The following is a 22036-nucleotide window of genomic DNA, read 5'->3' on the forward strand; positions in this document are numbered from 1 at the left end:
CAGGGGACTGTGGTAGGGCAGACGGTCCAGAGCAGCGCTCGGAACTTTCGGGGACGATGGACACGGTCTATCCCTGACCTGACAGAGGAAGTGAGATTATTTGAGTTTGATTCATTTAAGTTTACACAGCCCCATGTGGCTGGGGTCTGAGCCAGTGGCCTGGGTTTGGACCCTGGTTCTAGCACTGATGAGAGGAGTGTTGTGGGTGGCTCCCCGTCCCTGAAATGAGGATGATGGTGGAACTATGCCCTAAACACCAGGGCAGTTAGTCGATGACCAGTCCTGGGATCAGCATCGGCGCTTGGCTAGTGTGGCTTCCCAGTCTTTTCACAAATTACTTCACCAGCCATGCTGCTGGGGGTAGGGGGGGTGGTCCTGTCCCTGCGGGTCCCCCAGTCTGTGCGGCTGGAGGGTGGTGGTCCTGTCCCTGCGGGTCCCCCAGTCTGTGCGGCTGGAAGGTGGTGGTCCTGTCCCTGCGCATCCCCCAGTCTGTGCTGCACCTCCCGCCCCAGTCCCACCAGTCTCAGCCTTCCCACCACACCTAGCCCTGCAGGAAAGCCCTGCTTTTCTTCTCATGGAATTTCCTATGTTTTCCTCATCAGACTGGATAAGCAGCCTAACTCAAAGTCTTGGGGAAAAAATCAACCGGTTTAACATATGATGAAAATAACTGCAGAGAAAGGGTTTTTCTCATAAAGCACAAAGCACGAAGCTGATATGGAGAAAGTGGAAAACCTGACATCCTTCTAAAGGACTGACACCTGAAAGGACTGCGGCTTTCATCTTTGTAAGGAACCACCCACGCCCCAAGCAGACGGCTTCCCCAGGCGGAGGTGAAGTTCAAGACTTCAAGAGGGCCCGTTGCTGGGGGCCCAAGGTGCACTGGGTGGGGAGTCACGTTGGGAGCCCACCACCTTGGGGTGCATCCGGGAATGTGCTTTCCCAGTGCTTGGAAGCCTGCCAGCCTCATGAATTTACATCCTGTGATTCTGGTCGTTTAGATGGCTCTGAGTTCATGGCCAGCAGATCCTATACAGTACATGTGAAATCAATTCTTATCATTTAAAAAGTCAGATTTCTCTTAGGAACAGCTTGGTGGGTGGAAAGCAGCACAGAGCACCTAATGAAGGCAGAAGGAACTCCTGCTCTGTCCAGAAAAACCCAACACTTTCACTCCCTCGTCACTCACCAACTCAGGAGGGAGGCGTGAGTTCTCACGGATTAACCCAACAAATCTTGTAACAGAGCGGGACCCTGTGGGGCCTTCCTGGCCAGACCCCTCCCCCATGTCCTCTGCTGTAGCTTCTCTCTGACCTACCCAGCTAATAGTATCTCATGCATATGTCCTGAGTTTTTCAGATGCTAAAGACCACATCCAAAGGGAAGAAATTAACTACTTGATCAGGAGCACAGAGCCCCCAGGCCTTCTGGCACCTAAGGATTGATTAAAATCAACCAGTCTGAGAATTGTGCACAGCTGATCACAGACCGTGGGATGCCCTGCCCTCACCTTGCCTTTTTAAAAAGGCTCAGCTGAAACCCATTGGGAGTTTGGGGTTTCTGAGCATGAGCAAGCTGTTCTCCTGGCCCGGCCCTGCGGCAGATCTTTCTCTGCTCCAGACTCCCAACATTTCAGTATTTTTTGGTCTCATGTGCGGGGCACATGAGCTTGCATTCCGTAACAATTCTCGTGAAACCAGCCTAGGAGTCTGCGCTTGTGGCGGGTCGACCCCAGCCTGGGGCAGCCCCTTCCCTGGGTCCCAGCAGCTGCCTGAGCTCACCTCCCTCCAGGCAACGGGGAGGACTCCCCAGCAGGCGCTGGCCACCCCGGCCCAAGGCTGTTTGGAGCCGAGAAACGTCTGGAGCTCCCATCCACCTTCAGTGTGGCCTCAGGGTGAGTGGCTCCAGTTTGTGCAGGCTGGGCATTCTCTCTCCTCATCTGGGCTCATTCCCACTGGGAAGTGAGCCACGCTGGGTCTGTTCTCTTTTGAGAGCTGGGCCCTTCTGTTTGGAGGCCTCCATCTGGAAGTGGAAGTTTTAGACTAAATCTCCTCTGATTTTCTGTCTGTGAGACCTAAGCTTATTTGTTGTTTGTGTTTTTGTGTGTATCATTTTAGGGTGAGCCGCTCCGGCTTGTGCACGATGGGAAATTCTACCCGCTCCACCTGGGCCTGTTCCCTTCTGGCAAGTGAACCATTCCAGGCTCACGGGGGGGCCGCTCTGAGTCCATTCTCTTTCAGGACTCAGGCCACTTTGGAAGTCTCCATCTGGGAGTGGAAGTGGAAATTCTGGGCCTCACCTCCTCTGATCTTCTGTCTGTGGAACCATGTTTGTTGTCTGTCAGGACCAGCACTGGGGGGGGGGTGAGACATCCTTGGTGCTCATGTGTGATGATACTAGGGTATCCTTCCCTATTGCTTTGGCTTCACCTGCTCCCACAAATAAAAGAAAATGCTGTTTTGTACAGTAACACTGCGTGGGCTCAGTACTGCCTAAGATCTGGGGAACGCTGGCCCGCAATGGCTCTGCTATTATAAAGTGGACCTTCTGCAATTTGGCTTTTATCTTGGGGACATGTGAGTGGGTGTCTAGGTTCTGCCGAAAGTGAGGTGTGTGAATGTAAGCACATGATATATAGATACATGTTATTGTCTAGTGGATATCTGGGAACTGAAAAAAAAAAAAGTCCTTGAAAATAGCCAAGATGATTGCGTTTTGTAAAAGCAGAGGAGGAACCTGCATTCCTCTTCCCGTGCCTTTGAGATATAATGAGTTACCTGGGCTCCCAAGGGGAAGAAGTTTTCATTTTTATTTTTCATTTATTTTTATTTTTTTAACTTTTTAAAAATTATATTATTTGTAGGCAGGTAATTAGGTTTATTTATGTATCTTCTGATGGAGGTACTGGGAATTGAACCCAGGACCTCATGCATGCTAAGCACACAGTCTACCTCTAAGACATACCCTCTTGCCCCCTGGGAAAAAAGTTTTTAAAAAATCAAGTGAAGAAGCTGTGAGATCTCTGGTTCTATCTTTACATGAAAAATTAACCTGTAAATGAGCTCTATTTAATTGATCTAAAAGTAAGGGCTTACAAGTTAAATACTTCTAAGTATTGTGAACAAAAAAATACTGCAAGCCATAACAGTAAACAAAGAAGGCCGAGGCCATGAATTCATCAGCCACTGCCCCCCTCCCCGCCCCCAGCGAGCTCACGATGCGGGCAAGCAGGCAGCAGGACGTGAAAGGACCGGACACTGGCCCTAGAGAGTTAGGTGCGTAGCAAAGGAATGATTTTAGTAAGCCCAAATTTTTGTGCCTTCCCATACATAGAAAAGTGCTAAATTCTTTAACTTGAGATGTCTGGTTTTCTTTAGTAAACAATAATCTTACAATGTTCCGACTATCTGGTCTTTGTTGTAAAAACTCCTATACATGGCTTCTCCCCTGCCTCTGCGGAGCAGCCCCTCAGAGCCATCTGAGAGGCTGTCATCCCAGGCTTGAAGGGGTTTGAGTCCTCAGAAATGTCCGTCAAATAAAACGCAATGGTCAACTTTTGGGCTGCGCATTAATTTCAATTGATAGTTTTGGCGACCAGATGGGACCCAGAGCGGACTCCTCTCCTTTGCCTGAACTCTAAGAGGGTCCAGAGCCTTGGTACCAGCATACTCCCTCTTGGGCCCATCCGCCTCCTCGGGGAGTCCAGATGAATTTGGGTGAGTCTCTCCTGGTTCTAGGATCTCCTGTTATTGGTTGATGATCCTAAGTTTTATTCAGTGGCGTTAAATTTCTGTCTGGAGGAATAGGTTATCCTTGAAACTTAGTTTCTGGATTATCCTCAGTGAAAGCCACTGGGAAGATTTTATTCAGTTTAGACACTAAGTGGTTTTATCCTCAGTTGAAAGACTGGGAAGATTTTGTTTATTACCTACACTGAGTATAGGTAGTAACGGAAAACTCCCCCAGCTGGGAAGGAAAACAGTCATCCAAGTCCAGGGAGCGCAGAGAGTTCCACACAGGATCAACCCAAAGGTACACAGTCATCAAATTGACGACAATTAAGGATAAAGAGAAAATATTAGAATTAGCAAAAGAAAAGCAACAAACAACATACAAGGGAACTCCCATAAGGTTATCAGCTGATTTTTCAGCAGAAACTCTACAGGCCAGAAGGGAGTGGCACGATACATTTAAAATGATGAAAGGGAAAAATTTACAATCAAGAATACTCTTTCCAGCAAGGCTCTCATTCAGATTTGATGGAGAAATCAAAAGCCACAGATAAACAAAAGCTAAAAGAATTCAGCACCACCAAAGCCAGCTTAACAACAAATGTTAAAAGGAATTTCTCTAGTCATCAAACCATAAGAAAAGAGAATTAAAATAAAGTGAGAGAAAAAAAAGACCCACAAAAGATTGCTTTGGCAATCAGGGGTCTTTTATGGTTCCATATAAATTTTGGCATTGTTTGTTCTAGTTCTGTGGAAAATGTCATGAGTATTTTGACAGGGGTTGCATTGGATCTGTAGATTGCTTTGGGTAGCACGGCCATTTTGATAACGTTGATTCTCCCAATGCAAGAGCACAAGAAATCTTTCCATTTGTATCATCCTTGATTTCCTTCATTGGTGTTTTACAGTTTTCAGAGTATAGGTAACCTCCTTGGTTAAGTTTATTTCTAGGTATTTTGTTTTTGATGCAATGGAAATGTTTATGCCAGTTATAAAGTTCTGGTTTTTGAAGTGGGAAAAAAAAACAAACAATGAATGGAGGGCCACAAATGGCGAAATATCCTTTTTTTGTGGGTGAGTTGTATTCTATTACAAGTATATGCTACATCTTGTTTATCCATTCATGTGCATTTATCCTATCTTGGCAATTATAAACACCGTTGCTGTTAATAGCAGGGTATATGTATCTTTTTGAATTAATGTTTTTGTTTTTCTTGGATATATGCCCAGCAGTGGAATTGCTGGGCCATATGGTGGTTCTGTTTTTAGGTTTTTGAGAAACCTCTATGTTGTTTTCCATAGTGGCTGCACCAATTTACATTCCCATCCACAGTGTACAAGGGTTCCCTTTCCCCCACACCCTCGCCAACGTTTGGTATCTGCGTTCTTTTTGAGGATGGCCATTCTGACAGGTGTGAGATGGTGTCTCATTGTGATTTTGATTTGCATTTCCCTGATATTAGTGATGTTGAGCAACTTTTTCCTGCTTCTGTTGGCCATCTGCATTTCCTCTTTGGAAAAATGTCTGTTCAGTTCTTCTGCCCGTATTTTAAATGGGTTGGTTGTTGTTTGCTTTTTCATTGAAGTACAGTTGATTTAAAATGTTGGGGGAAAAAAAGAAAAAAGAGTATGGGTATGCGGGACAACTGATTGTCTGCCCAGCAGAAGGAAACAGCCTTATATTGGTGACTTTCAGGAGGGCATTTGGGAAGGGGCATGGAAAGCTGTCAAATATTTTTATTTTTTACATCCTACACTTATTACTTAACCTATGTGAATTATTTAAAAATGTACTCCTTTGTTACTTTTGTAATTAAAAGAACAGTTACATGTTTCTTAAAAAAAGAAGTTAAAAGGGAAAAAAACAAAACAAAACCCTGAGTAGGGTTGGTCTGGGTACTTAGGGGGAAGTCTGGCCTGTCATTTTCCTTGAATTGGCTACCTTAATAGTTTGTCGAAATAAAACTGAAGTCTTATGAGAGCCATCTGGCTCCAAAGATGGGACCCTCCTCCTGGCCAGCAAGGCGTTCTCAGGTGACTGAGGAACTGGCCGGAGGGGTGGAGGCAAAGGCCTCATGCCGTGCGGCTGTCCCTGTAGAGAAACCCACTAGTGACTTTATTCTGACAAACTGGCCGTAGAATGGAAAATAAACTTTTAAAACAAAAGAAAAAGGACAACAGATTGCCAGCCTCCAACTAATACCTCAGCCAGGTTTATGTATGTACAAAACTTACAACTTAGTTGGGAATTAAAGAAAATCTCACCCTGAAAGTAACTAAGCCTGGGCTCTTTTATTGCGTATACAGTTAATTTGCATTTCTCCTCCTGTGCCCTTGAAATGCAAATGTTTTATCTTTTTCTGGGTGTTTTGTGTGTGTGTGTGTGTGTGTAAAAAACGGTCTCTGCCATCCAAAAGGTACAAGTATGGTATACATATGGCAGCCATGCAAAGAGACTGGGATTCTGAGCAATCCTTTGTACCAGTTCTGAGGCATTTTGCATCAGCCTGGACCACGAAGGCCTTACTTTTTTGGGGAAAATAAACGTTTGAAGCCCCTACTCTTTTGTGGGGAAGTCTCTTTGTCTTATTGGTTTAAAATCACTACTAACATATCTCTCATTGATGACCAGATGATGGATCCTTTAAACTGGAGAAACTTCTAAATTGGTAAAATTTTAGAGAGCTCTCATTATAAATAGCTATTTTATTGGTACCTATAAAAATCAATCAGATTTAAAGGTGGAAAAAAAATATATCTAATGGTTACCCTAAGAACTCCCTTAGTTTAAAACAACAGCAGCAGCAGCAGTTTGGAAAGCTTTCTTTGTGTTCTCCCTTTCCCCTCAATGGGTTTTGGAGATGCTAATAAAAACATTAGAATAATTCATGTTTATTAGGTTGAGTAACTGGAAAAAGACTGTAGAAAAAAAGATTTTTTTTTCTTAAGGTAAAAAAAAAAATCTATAAGGGATTTATCCCAAATTGATAAACATTTTTCAGATGGTTATTTAAAGTGGGATAAATAAAACAGACATTTATTGATTAAATTACAAGGTTTTGATACTACAGTACATAAGGTTAAAAAGGCCAAAGGGACCCCCTATGGCTCCCCAATATTAAAGTTCAAAAAAGCCCACTCTCTTTACCCCAGGTTAAAATACATATATTTATAGGGCTGGCAAAGAAAAATGTACACTGAGATACTTGACCAACAATTGGAGCAACAGTTAAACCAATTAATCAGATTTAAAGATTGACAAGGGCCTACGTCCCTTGGCTCAAACTCCCCTGGGGATGCCAGAGATTTTTCTATAAAATTAGATAAAATGGACAAGAGATAAAAGAAAGGAGAAAAAAAAAAAAGGCTTCTAGGACTCCTTCTAAAACAAGACTTATTGATTGAAAACTAATAAAAACTAAAAGGTGTAAGAGTTGACAAAATTGAGATAAAAGTTTATAAAAACTGGTATATTTAAATAGGCTTTATATAAACCTCTTTTGCTTAATTACGTTGTGGGATAGACATGTTTCAGTGGGGAGTACTTCCCCTGCTTGGTATTATAAGGCTGGGGACATAAACCTGCCCCTCAGGAAATATCAATTAAAACATACTAAAGAAAACCAACTGGGTTACCCAGCCGTATAATATAAAGTAGAACTAAAAACTGATCTTCAGGGGCTAATAAGAATAATAGAGATTTGCTCTGGGTTTAACTTGTAAACTCAAGAAAGAGGGGCTTTATTAAATGCCTTATGCAAGCCTTTGAAGACAAGATAAACTAAACACTAACTTTTTTTTTTTTTAGTTTTTTTTGGGGGGGGCAGGGGAGGTAATTTGGTTTATTTATTTACTTTTAATGGAGGTACTAGGAACTGAATCCAGGACCTCATGCATGCTAAGTATGCACTCTACCACTTAAGCTATACCCTTCCCTTTGAACCCTAAAGTTTTAAAACATAAAACTCTTTATTTAGAAATCTCACTGATACAAAAAAGCAAATTAAAAAAGATGTAGTTGAACCTAGGTGACAGACTGGTTCTTTGGGGAACTAAAACCAACTGTCTTTGTCAAGACAATCAGAAATGTAAATACAACAAACAGCCTGAGACAAGCCTGATGAGCTCAATGAGCTAAAACTTGAAAACAAAAAACTGGGTGCATTTTAAAACTCAACATTCTGAAGAAACTTAAAAGACATATTACTAAATGAAAGAAGCCAGTCTGAAAAGGCTACAAAACTGTATGAGTCCAACCAAATGACATTCTGGAAAAGGCACAGCTACAGAAACAATAAAAAGACCATGGTTTCCAGGGGTTTGGGGAGAGGGACGGAGGGAGGGAGGGAAGAACAGATAGAGCACAAGGGGTTTCTAGGGTGATGAAATCGTTCTGCATGATACTATAGTGGTGGCTACATGTCATTATGCATTTGTCAAAGCCCATAGAATCTACAGCATCAAGAGGGAACCCTAATGTAAACTGTGGACTTTTGGTTGATAATAATGTGTCCATGTTGGTTCATTGATTGTACCAAAGATGCCACACTGATGAGGGATGTTGAGGGTAGGGGAGTGTGTATGTGTGGGTGGGGAGGGCTATGTGGGAACTCTGTATTTTCTGCTCAATTCTGCTGTAAACCCGAAACTGCTCTAAAAATAGTCTATTAAAAAAAAACAACTCAACATTCTGACAAGTCCTTCAGACCTTATCAAGGACAAATACAAATCTTTTTTTTTTATTGAGGTATATAGTCACTTTACAATGTTGTGCCAATTTCTGGTGTACAGCACAATGCTTCAGTCGGACATGAATATACATGTATTCATTTTCATATTCTTTTTCACCATAAGCTATTACAAGATACTGAATATGGTTCCCTGTGTTGTATAGTATGAACTTGATTATCTATTTTACATATATTAGTCAGTACTACAAATCTCGAACTCCCAGTTTATCCCTTCCCACCCCGTTATCCCCTGGTAACCATAAGGTTGTTTTCTATGTCTGTGAGTCTGATTCTGTTTTATAAATAAGTTCATTTCTCTTTTTTTTTAGATTCCACATATAACTGATAACATATGGTATTGGTCTTTCTCTTTCTGGCTTACTTCACTTAGAATGACATTCTCCAGGGCCATCCATGTTGCTGCAGATGGCATTACTTTATCATTTTTCAAATGGCTTGAGTAGTACTCCATTGTATAAATACACCACAACTTCTTTATCCAGTCATCTGTTGATGGACATTCTGGTTGTTTCCATGCCTTGGCTATTGTAAATAGTGCTGCTGTGAACATTGGGGTGCAGGTGTCTTTTTGAATTATATTTTTCTCCTGATATATGCCCAGGAGTGGGATTGCTGGGTCATATGGTAAGTCTATTTTTAGTCTTTTGAGGCATCTCCATACTGTTTTCCGCAATGGATGCACCAAACTGCATTCCCACCAACAGTGTGGGAGGGTTCCCTTTTCTCCACACCCTCTCCAGCAAGGACAAATACTAATCTTGTGTCTCTTCCATAAATATTAAGCCTTAGTGATTTATGCAAGCAAACTCAATTTATTCCAACTGTTATTTATAAGCAGTAAATTTATATTGTAATACCTAATATTCATAACTTAAGTTTTAAAGTGAAGTTATAAGATCTGTTTTGTCTGTTTATATGTCTGTGTACATATTACAGATATGAGATGTCTCTACCCCTAAGAAATATTATCAAAATTAAATTTATAAAAGAGCTCTACTTAATTGACTTAAAAGTAAGCACTTACAAATTAAATTATTTCTAAAAACAAAACTGGCCAAATTGACTTTCAGGTTCACATGAACTGAGAAATATTCAATATTAAGTTAATACCTGGTTTTAAGTTTAGTTTATGTTTGTTGATCTAATTAATACAGACCTGTCTTTAGAGTCATCACTATTAAGTATAATACTTTTACTGTGCTTAGGTTTAATGAAAGTCAGTTGAGATCTTGTTATAGCTGCAGATTTTGTCAAAAATATTAATTTGCTGTAATAAAATTCTAAGTAAACGCAAATGAGATAAGAGCTTTTGGATAAATGCTTTAAAATATTTCTTAGGAATGTCTGCTTAAAATGATCTCTGTAGATATCTGGTATCTTAAAATTCTAGTTGTGCTAAATTAAGTTAAATGATGAGAGTTTTATTAAATAACTAGGTCATTCCCGAATAAAGATATTAAAACATTAGTTAACACTGGCTTCCCTTTGCAGAGAAGCTGAAGGTATTTTAACTACTAATAAACATGCTTAGTGCCACCCTAGGATTTTCTATAAGAAAGCACATGGTTTTAGAAATTATTATTGGTATTTGTCAACCTACACAACGCTAATGTAGAAGACAGTTCATAATTGATTATTGCCTAATTTTCACTGGAAATTAAGGATTTTAAGAGTTAACTGTTCTAATTTAAATATATAATTAAAGCTACTACAAATGATGAAGAAAACATTTTGGTATACAGTAGAAAAACAGAGTGTATGTCTTCAGCAAAAGAAGGCATAAAGGGTGAAATTACACTTCGTTACTTAGAGTTGGTAGTTTCTAGAGGAGAGAATTAAGGGATAAAACATGATACAGAAAGTGATAGAAGGTTTGTGGAGAAGGAATCCTGAGAAAAGAATTTTGTGTACGGTCAGGATTGACTAAAAGGATTTTTGTTAAAAGCAAGCTGGTACGAGGCTGGGGTTTGATTCTCTATGTCAAGAAAACAGAGTTTCTTATGGAGTGCTGCTTTTGGTAACAGGTTGTGTGTCTGTGCTTTGAAGCCACTGTCACTTTGGTCGAGTTAAGCATTGTTTCACGGTGACCTACGATTTTATGTGAGCAAGTGTTTTGAAACTTCAACAAGCTTCCCAAATTTCAGATTTTGATTAAAGTTCTTTTGACCTTCAGCTAACTTTGGGATGCTTCAGAGGGCCCCTGAAACATCCAAAAGAGAGAGATTAAGCTAACTAGACTTATTTGGTATGTTAAATTACTTAAAATTGTCAAGTCATTGGGGATAAAGCTTAGGAAGTTATTGGAAGTGAATGCAGGGAACAGTTCATAGTTGCTTGCTTCTTGGTTTTCATTAGAAATTAAGTTTTTTTTTTTGAGAAATTGAGGATTCTAATTTAAACATGTCATTGCTGAAAATAATAAGGGAAACATGCCAGCGTACAGTAGGAAAATAGGATATATGTTTTGAGTGAGAAAGGTGTGAGAAATGGAGTGGCATTTTGTTAAGGGAGCTGGTCATTTCTGGATGGGAGAAAAAATAGGGCACAGACTAATGTGGATACAGAAGGTTTTGGAGGGTTTGTGGAAAGGAAGCCCTAAAAAAGGAGTTCTGTGCATGGTCGGTCAGGCTGAAATTAGATTACACTTAATTAGGTAAATGGATTTTGCTGTTAAAAGTAGGCTGGGGCAGGACTGGATTTTAGTTCCTCTCTGTTGTACGAGAACAAGTTTACTTAGACTGCTGGTCTAAGTAATGACAGATGGTGTGAAACCCCTTGATATTTTTGACAAACTTCCTATCAAATTCTAGTTAAAGTACTTTTGGCTTCAGCTAACTTTGGGGTGCTTCAGAGGGCCCCTGAGACATCTCAGAGAAAAATACCAAACAAACTAGGATTGGTTGGAATGTTAAATTACATGGTCACATTGTCAAATGAGTGATAAGCTGTCCCAGGTTATACGTTATGGGTAAGTGGTGTTAACGTGGATATTCTCGGAGTTGTCTGGAGTTTCTGGGGTGTGGGTGTGTCCTGGTATACTGCTGTCAGTCATGACTCTGGTGGTTGTCTTGGAGGGCCACGTGTCACAGCGACTTGACGGAGCTGTGTCAGGGGCACTGTGATGGGGTCTTCTGCCTTGGCTTTTTGGGTCTTATGTCACTTGTGGACAGCTGGGCTGATGCTTTGCAGGACTTAGTTTTCAGGATTCATGGGGGTGGGGTGTGGGGGGGTGCTTTTTGACAGGTACAGGTTTCTTTGGGATCATGCTCCCAAACTGGGCAAGATATTTACAGAGTCTAGGGAAGACGCTGATTTCATAAAGCTGTAGGTGAAAGGGTCTGACTGCCTAGGATTGAGTGAACTGATGAATACGGTTACAATTTTTTGGTTTTCTGAAATATTACTGGCTTTGGGGGAGGGTACAGATCAGTGATGGAGTACATGCCTAGCATGCATGGCATGCATGAGGGCCTGGGTTCAATCCCCAGTACCTCCACTAAAACAAACAAGCATAATCCCCCCCGCCGCCAAAAGGTGAGTGAAATATCATTGGCTTTTGATCTACGTTTTAAATTGATCTGTTTACCAAATATTTGTCTCCCTATCAGTATTGTCCCTGAAACTTAGGATAGAAAGAGAATTCTCTAATGGAGCTGTCAGAGCATAACTACTCATGATGGATAACAACGTTCAAAGTCACTTGCTGAAAGCACACGTATGACACTTGTGTAACAGTTGGATATAAGTGATAAAATGTATGGTCTATAAAGTGCTTCCCCATTAACATACCTCTGAGCCTGTTCATGATATCAGATTAGTCTCCCCCGCCCCCGCCCCATGGATAACTAGGCAGATACAAAGGAGGCCTGGCACCAAGGGACACGATCTGAACCTGGGGCCAGAGCCAGCACCCCAGCACCCACAGACAGGTATTTTGATCACCCATGCTTTCTACTGAGAGGTTTGTAATCAAATGGGGAAATGATGGAAAAATCTACACATACTGAGGTATGGGGAAGTCATTCTGGCTCATGCATGGTTTGACTTAAGCTGTACTGACCAGAGCGGCCCGCTTTATGGCCTTTTGGACATGCATTAATACATCTGCTGTGGCCTTGAGGAGGAGAATGCAGCTGAAGGTCAGAAGGGAGTGGCTGTGGTTCGGAAGTCCAGGGTGGAACTGGGCGGCCATTGTGGGTGTGATTTTGGATATCTTCCTGTGTTGCTGAGAACTCTAATTTTCTGGGCTGTATCATACTCAGGATGTCACTGGACATTTTCAAAGCTGTGTCTGCTGGCAGATGGCATCTGCAACCTTATGACTTGAGGGTCTCCTCTTGTAACTGCCAGCTAAAAACTGGCACTCACCGGCCACCTCTACAAGGATTACATCACGGGCCACTGCAGCCGCTGACCTTCAACAGACCCTGAGAGGAGTTCAGGGTGGAGACCAGGAATGGGGTGCTCTGTGCTCTGGGAAAAACTGGTGGAACACGCCTTCAGAGGGTTAGACATTTTCAGGAGGTTTTGAGCCCAAATTCTCGCATCTCCTCAGATCTAGAAAAGCTCTACAACCATTAACAGTGACATGTGCTCCTGTCTAGCAGCAAAGCCTCTGTCTAAACGCGGGCTTGACTGCACGCACCCCCGTCACTATACTCATGTGTGGCACTGCCCTTCCCCCACCCCTCTGGAGCAGTCCCTCAGAGCTGAGGGGCCGTCTCCCAGGCCACAGTCCTCATTTTGCCCCAAATAAAACGTAACTCACCACTCTCACGTTGTGCAACTTTATTTCACTTGACAGTTCTGGCGACCACACAGGGACCCAGAGCGGACATCTCGCCCTTGCCTGAACTCTACGAGGAGCTGGGGCCTCGCTGCCAGGAGAGGACTCCTGGGCCCGTCCGCCTCCTCGGAGAGGCCACACGGATTCGGGCGGGTCTCCTGGATCTTGGCTCTCCCACACTGCTTGACGGTGCTGAGCTTTATTTGGCGGTGTGTAACAGGTACCTGGCCCCTCAGCCGAGAGACACTGGGAGTGGGAACAGGCTGGGTTTGGTCAGTTAGAAAGGGACTGAGCCGCCTGGGCTGAGTGGTTAGGGAAGAGGCGGATCTGCTACTTTCCCTCAATTTGTCTACCTCAATAGAATTTGTCAAGATAAAACTGAAAATATTACATAAAGGCTTTTGCTCCCAAGAAGAGGGACAGGACTCCTCCCGGTCAGCTCTGCTTTCTTGGGCACCTGAGAAATTTACGGGAGTGGTGGAGGCAGAGTCCTCCTACGCTGGTCCCGTACGGAAGCCCACTCATTAATTCAGAGGCTTGCTCACCCAGGAGTCGTGTCAGAACTGTTCAGCGACTCGAGCACCCATGGTGGTCTCAGACCATTGAAGGGCGATCCGAGCCCTTGGAGAGGGCTGGGACGGCTCTTGGGTGATGCCTAGGGGAGTTAAGCTCACAAGCAGCACACTGGCCACCACACAATTTCACTAGTAAATTTTATCCCTGACAAATTCAACTTTAAAGTGGGAAATAGTAAAAAGCCAGCCTCCGACTAACACCCCAGCCAGGTGTATGTACATACAAAACTTACACTTGCAAGTACTTACTTAATTGAGAATTAAAGGAAAACTGCCTTGAAAATGCCAAAGCAGGCTCTTTATTGTGTACACAGCTGGTAGTGAATGCTAGCTGGGGGGGGGATGGGGGACTTCAGAATTCTGACCCTGAGAGGACAAGTCCTTCTGGGAGAACTTGCTCTTCTCTCCCTGTGGCCTGAGACCAGGGCCTCAAGGACACTCATCTAGACCACCTCTAATTCCTGAGTATGGCGGGGGGCGGGGGGCATGAATCACTATCACAACAAAGAAAACAAAGCTGTGAGATTTCTGGTTGCGTCTGCCTATGTCTTTGTGTGTATTATATATATAATATGTTATATGTCTTTCCTTTTGGATGGTAGTATCAAATTAACTTATAAACCAGCTCTACTTAATTAGCTTAAAGGAAATTGCCTATATAGATTCTTAGAAATATGAATGAATTTCAGGTTCATGTGAACTGGGAAATAGTATTACATTAATACCTGGTATTAAAGTTTGCTGATTTTATTAATATAGACATGTATTTAGAACTATCAACATTAAGTATAATACTTTTATTGTATTTAGGTTTAATAGAAATAAGATCTTATTTAGGAATAATTAGTTTAGAAATGTCTACTTAAAAATAATCTCTCCAGATATTTGGTAACTTAAAATTTTAGAATTGTGCTCAATTAAGTTAAATGATGGAAGTTCACTGAATAGCTAGGTCATTTCCAAACTGAAATATTAATCACTGAACACTGGCTTCCTTTACGGAGGAACTGAAAGTATTTAGGGCTATTAATGTTTGGTGCCAAACATATTTTCTATAAAGAAGCACATTTTTACAAATTATTATTGGTATTTATGTTTGCTAGTCTACAGAATGCTAGTGTAAAACACAGCTCATAATTGCTTACTCCTTAGTTTTCACTAGGAATTAAGTTTTTTTAAGAGTTGAGGATTCTAATTTAAATATGTAATTAAAGCTATTAAAAATAAACATTTCAGTAAATAGTAGGAAAGTAGAATATGTATTTTCAGTAAAAAAAAAAGTCATGAGGAATGGAATTGCGTTTTGTTAAAAGATAAAGTAGGTTCATCCTAGAGCTGGCTGTTTCTGGATGGAAAAAAATAAGGGACAAACTAATATGGATACAGAAAATGATGGAAAGTTTGTGGAAAAAGAACCCTGAGAAAACAGTTTTGTGCACTGGTCAGGACTAGCTAAGTTTAGAATAAATTTAACTGAATAAATGAATTTTTAAAGCAAGCTGGTGTAAAACATGAATTTAGTCTTTCTGTTGAAGACAAGTTTTTTAAAAATGTTAAGCTGCTTTTGATAAAATATTGTAAAGTTTCTCTTACCTTTAAGTGGAAATCTGTTAAAACTTTCCATATTTACCTTTGAAATCTTTTATCACCTTGGTTAAGTAAGTATTGTTTCCATAGTGACCTATGATCCTATCTGACCAAGTGTTTTAAGACCTTTTGGTATCAAATCAAATTGTAATGAAGTTTCTTTGTAATGAAGTCTCCAGCTAACTCTGGGATGCTTCAAAGGACCCCTGAAACATCCCAAAGAGACATAATAAACTAACTAGGTTCATTTCGCATGTTAAATGGGAAGTATTGTCAAATGACTACTAAATCTTATTAATATAAATATTCTAGAAATTATAAGGGATTCCTTAAAAATCTGGTATGTCCTGGTTATGTCATAGTTCTAGTTATCTTAAAATGTCTGTCACAGCGGTAACTAAATTTCTTTCTCTGTAATTAGATTTTAAACGTGCCTTAAGTCTTTTGCGAGTCACAATTCTGCCTTTATTCTGATTCCTTTGCAAAAATTCTTCTTCAAGATTTGTAGAAAGGACTTTTTGATAAGTACAGGGTGCTGAACTGTGGTAAGAAGTGAAAGAATTCTAATGGAAAACCTGACGGTTTCATAAAACTTAACAGAAAGGATTAGTTACATAGGACTGAATGAACTGGTGAATATGGTTATAATTTTATGGTTTCTGTCTGAAACATTACTGGCTTTTAAACTGTGTTTTCCAGATATAAAGAAACCCTTCCCCTCAAGCTAATTATGACTTTAATTCGGTAAATTAAACCTTTGTAAGCAGAACTGAAACGTTTTATCTTTTCTAGCTGATTCCTCCAGAGACTGTAAACTCTTAGTTTCCCAGAAGCTTCAAAAGGCAAATTAGGAAGGCTACCTCCTAACAAGGGCAGGCATCTCAAAGGCATTTTGGGGACCAGGAGAAGAGAGGAATTCACCTAAACCTGTAAGGCAAAATCTGACAAGCCCTTGGCTTAGGTTTCCTGGCCCTGAGAGGCCTTATAAAAGTTCCAGGAAAGCCAATCAGAGGGAAAAAAGAAAAGAAAAATCTGTATGATCAATTACACTTATATAAATTATCAGGCCAAGTTTGTTGAAACCAGACTTATTTTGCAACCAGGTCAGTCTTAATTTGGTTTTATTTGGTAGAAATGAGGGAAATTTAAAGAGAAAAAGATTACGTTTTGGTAAATATTAAACGCTAATTGTGTTAATGGAGGACTGGATTTGCTGCCTAAGGCTCACTCCCCAGACAGCTCCTTGCTGTTACATTACATTAGTGTAAGTTTAACTGAATTTTTAAAAGGAACACTCTACGTTTGTTTCTGAAGCTTATCTCAGTAATCTGCCTTTGGATGAAGATCAGATGTCCCTCGACCTGCAACCAGGGTTTTATATACTGGAAAGGACCTAATTTAAAGGACTGTCCCCAACCTAGATGAAAGGACCTTTATCAGGTACTCTTAAATACTAACTCATGCACAGCAGAACTGAAGGGAACGGACTCTTGGATTAACTTCCACTTACAAAGGGCCCCTGCACTGGACTGGCCTATAGAGAGGACTGCTGACCTCAAAATCTCCTTAAAACACAGCTCAGAGGAGAAGCTACCAGACCAGGATGAGAAGACAACATCTGAGGTATAGAGTCCAGGCCTGTAGACCAGTTACCTTGAATATTGCTCACACCGCTGCTTATAAACTAAATGTATTTCAAAATCTTATGCAGAGTTAAAGTTAATCCAGTTGTCAGGTTTACGGTCAGTTACCTCTATCCAGTACTTCTGGGTTACCTCTGGATTTCCCTCCCCTCCAGGGCTCTAACTGAATGACCCTTAGGACATTTATTCTAGAAGAAAAGAAATTATAGTTATGTTCAGGCCACTACTGATATTACCAGGTGGGATCCCCTCACCTGGCCAATTAATAATACCTGCTCTGACCCTGGCCATAAATATATTTTCTTTTAGAGTTACTCAAACTCAAGCAATAAGCAAAATTTCAGCCAAGGAACATAACTTCCTTCAATTGTTTGATGGACTTATGTGGTTAACACCAGGCTATGATCATTTAAGTTTAAAGACTCCTTTTATGTTCGGAATAATTAAACTATACTCATAACACCAGGACATTGGGCTGGGTGTCTTATCAATGCCTGTGTGACATTTTCCTTAAAGACAAGGACTGGTACACAACAGACTGTAAGTCAGACGACTCGGGGATATACCAGGCCACACCTAATGTTAGTTCTTGGCTTAAATTCTCTCTTATGACCTTACTAATACTGCTAGCTGTATTATGTCTGTTTTGCAAAATTGTTTCTTGCATTACCAAACGTGTCACTGAGCCTCTGATAAAATGATGACCAGGTGACCTGAAGCAGTTAAGCCGATGTATATTTGTATGAGGTAAATGACTGTCATAGTGTAACTCTGGACATGGAAAGAAGCAACAAGATGGAATTTCTTTTTACCTGGACCATGACAGACCAGTGAAACAGGTGGCCCAGGAAGGTTTGGCTACTGTTAGGCTACACAGTTTGCTGTTACTCATCAGCGAAATCTTGCCCTGACCTAGGAATAAGCATTCCTAGTACCACGGAATGAAATGGTCATGAAAATGCTTCCCCAGCCACGATCAAATTTATGACCAAAGGGGTTCATAAGCACTGGCACTCACTATCTTAACGCTTTAGAGGCAATCACCCTGGCACTTGCCGCCTACCTGTACAATGATTAAATCATGAGCTGCTGCAGCCACTGACCTTCAACACACCTTGAAAGGAGTCCAGGATGGAGATCAGGAATGAGGTCTCTCTGCTCTGAGAAAACTGGCAGAACAGGTCTTCAGACAGATATTTTCAGAAGATTTTATGAGCCCAAAGTCTTGCGTCTCCTCATATCTAGAAAAGCACTAGAATCATTAACAGTGACATCTGCTCCTCCTGACTAGCAGCGAGCCTCTGCCTAAATGTGTGCCTGACTGCACGCACCTGCCTTCACTAAAATCATATATAATACTTAACTCCCCGCTACCCCCGGAGCAGCTCCTCAGAGCTATCGCAAATGCTGTCTCCTGGGCTACAGTCCTCATTTTGTCCCAAATGAAACTAAACTCGCAACTCTCACATCCTGTGATTTTATTTTAGTCAATATAACTTAAAATTTTTAGACAATAAAACTGTTTTAGATCAGATGTTAGCAGAAAAAAGGAGACGTGTAGTAGCCCATAGTTCTTATCACATATATGTTGATACCACATCCAAAGTGAAAACCTACTAGGTAAACGTACACAACTGGCTGCCTGGCTACAAGTCTTCTGTAAAGTGCCAGGTCCAGACTGCTTTTCAGGCTTATGCTCCTGCATCCTCACGGAATGAGAAAGGTCTCATCCTACAAGACCCAGATCTAGGATTTGGAACTTGGGAATATTTCCAATTCAGTGTCCATTCCCCAAACTGAGGTAGGACTACGCCCTGTTTCAGCAGGAAGTAGCCAGAGTGGTTGCCACCTCATTTCCTGGGAGATTTAGGGAAGGATCAAACAGGATTGGAGACTGAAACTAAATTCTTCTGCTGAGCTCATGATTAACCTAACTAAAACACTGCTCCCCTTCTTGTCCAACACCTGTCCTCCAGATTGGGGAGGAGCAAAGAAAATGGGGAGGGGGCAAGGCCTGAAACCCAACATCAGGGACAGAAAGAAATGAGAAAAAAAACACTGCATGGAGATTAAACAACATGCTATTAAAAAAATCAATGGGCCAATGATAAAATCAAAGGGGAAATTAAGGTATTTTTACCTTAAGGCAAATGACAATGAAAACACAATCACATAAAACCTATGAATTGCAGCAAAAGCAGTCCTAAGAAGGGAGTTCATAGTGACACAGAGCAAAAAAGAACGACCTCAAAAAGAAAAACCTAACCTACCACCTAAAAGAATTAGAAAAAGAAGAACAGACAAAACCCAAAGTTAGCAGAAGGAAAGAAAGATCAGGAAGGAAATAAATAAAACAGACATCAAAAAACCAAGAGCTGTTTTTTTTTTTTTGAAAGAGTAAACAAATCCAACAAACCTCTGGCTAGGCTGACCAAGAAGGAGAGAGAGGACCCAAATAAAGAAAAAAATGAAAGAGGAGAAATTACAACAATACCACAGAAATCCAAAAAACCGTAAGAGAATACTATAAACAATTATATGCCTAGAAGAAATGGACAAGTTTCCAGAAACATACTGTCCACCAAAACTGAATCAAGAAATAGGTAATTTGAACAGACTGATTACTAGAAGTGAAACAATCAGTAATAAAAAACTCCCTGCAGACAAAGTCCAGGACCAATGGCTTCAATGGGGAATTCTACAAAACCTATCAAACATACAAAGAACTTATACTGATCCTCCTCGAACTCTTCCAAAAGACTGATGAGGGAATGCTCCCAAACTCATTCTGTGAAGCCACCACTACCCTGATTCCAAAACCAGACAAAGACACTACCAAAAAAGGAAATTACAGGCCAATATCTTTGAATATAGATGCAAATATTCTCAATAAGATATTAGGAAACCAAATCCAACAACGTATAAAAAAGATCATACACTATGATCAAGTCAGGTTCACTTGAGGGGTCACATGGATGGTTCAACATATGCAAATGGTTCAGTGTGATACAACACATTAAAAGGACAAAAAAACCACATGACCATCTCAACAGATGAAGAAAAAGCATCTGATAAAATTTAACATCCATTCATGATAAAACTCTTACCAAAGTTGAGTATAGAGGGTACATACTTCAATATAATAAAAGCTATAAATGAGAAACCCACAGTCAGCATGAACACTAAATGGTGAAAAGCTGAAAGCAAGCCTTCCCAGCAAAATCTGGAACAAGACAAGGATGCCCACTCTCACTTCTAATCAACATAGTATTGGAAGACCTAGCCATAGTAATCAGACAAGAAAAAGAAAAGTGATCCAAACTGGAAGGGAAGAGGTAAAATTGTCACTATGTGAAGATGACATAACACCACATATAGAAAACTCTAAAAACTCCACAGGAAAACTACTGGAACTGATAAATGAATTCAGCAAGGCAGCAGGTTACAAAAATGCAAGAAATTGGTTGCATTTCTTTACACTAACAAATATCAGAAAAGTGAAAAGAAAATCCCTTTTTAAAATCCTATTAAAAAAATAAATTACTTATTTTACAGGAATAAACCTGACCAAGGAGATGAAGACTTATACGCTGAGAACTATAAAACATTGATAAAGACTATTAATAATGACTTAAACAAATGGAAAGATATCCTATGCTCTTGCATTGGAAGAATTTATATTGTTAGAATGGCCACACTACTCAAAACAATCTACAGATTTAATGCAATACCTATCAAATTACCCAGGACATCTTTCACAGAAATAGAACAAATAATCCTAAAATTTACAAGGAATCACAAAAGACCCAGAATTGTCAAAGCAATATTGAAGAAAACGAATGAAGCTGGAAACAATGCTCCCAGACTTTAGACAATACTACAAAGCTATAGTAATCAAAACAGCATGGTTTTGACACAAAAAGAGATATATGGATAATGGAACAGAATTGAGTGCTATAATACATAACTTCAGTCAATTAATCTTCTACAAAGGAGGCAAGAATATATAGGGAAGAAAGTGGTGTTGGGAAAGGTAGACAGCCACATGTAAACCAAGCTCTCACATCATACAGAAAAATAAACTCAAAATGACTTAAGGACTTAAATTATAAATTTAAGACAGGACACAATAAATCTCCTAGCAGAGAAAATAGGTCAGTCTACCAAAGCAATAAAAATAAAAGCAACAAGAAACAAATAGGACCTAAGTAAACTTACAAGCTTTTGCACAGCAAAGGAAGGTATAAAAAAACTAAAAGACAATCTACAAAATGGGAGAAAATACCTGCAAATGATGTAACTGACAAAGGCTTAATTTCCAGACTATACATACAGCTCACATAACTGAATAACAAAAAAACTAAACAACCCAACAACAAGTTCATACTGTGTAGCACAGTATGAACTATGTATTCAATATCTTGTAGTAACTTATGGTGGAAAAGAGTATGAAAATGAATATATGTATGTTCCTATATGACCAAAACATTGTGCTGTACACCAGAAATTAACACACTGTAAACTGACTATACTTAAATAAAAATATATTTAAAAAGTAAAATTGCATCCCCCAAAATAAAATACTTAGGAATAAATCTGACCAAGGAAGTGAAAGACTTATATGTGGACAACTACAAAACACTGACTAAAGCAATTAAAGATGACTAAAAGAAATGGAAAGATAGCCCATGTTCTTGGATTGGAAGAATTAATATTGTTAAAATGGCCATACTACCCAAAGCAATCTACAGATTTAATGCAATCCTTATTAAATTACCCAGAACACCTTCCACAGAATTAGAACAAACAATCCTAAAATTTTATATGGAATCAAAAAAGACCCAGAATTGCCAAAGCATTACTGAAGAAAAAGAAAGAAGCTGGAGGAATAACCGTCCCAGACTTCAGACAATACTACAGAGCTACAGTAATTAAAACAGCATGGCGTTGGTACCAAATCAGA

At 40.3% G+C, this 22036-nt stretch overlaps 1 protein-coding gene across 6 annotated transcripts in view; it reads right to left on the reverse strand.

Moving 5' to 3' along the window:
* Positions 1–22036, reverse strand: part of PMM2 (phosphomannomutase 2) — a 48935-nt gene that overhangs the window by 3568 nt on the left and 23331 nt on the right. The window contains exons 8-9 of one of the 6 annotated variants that reach the window (XR_012061054.1): positions 18188–18314; positions 13256–13514 (exon numbers count right to left, since the gene is read on the reverse strand). The exons of 4 other annotated variants lie outside the window; for them this stretch is intronic. Coding sequence is in view for 1 of the 2 variants with exons in the window: in XM_072942246.1 (XP_072798347.1) it covers positions 18309–18314 (6 nt within the window). In the remaining variant the exon portion in view is untranslated. Of the gene's footprint in view, positions 1–13255; positions 18315–22036 lie in introns of those variants that run through there. One more of the 6 variants, XM_072942246.1, reaches the window with a different exon arrangement.

This window comes from Vicugna pacos, chromosome 18 (assembly GCF_048564905.1).
Source record: "Vicugna pacos chromosome 18, VicPac4, whole genome shotgun sequence".
Classification (NCBI taxonomy): domain Eukaryota; kingdom Metazoa; phylum Chordata; class Mammalia; order Artiodactyla; family Camelidae; genus Vicugna; species Vicugna pacos.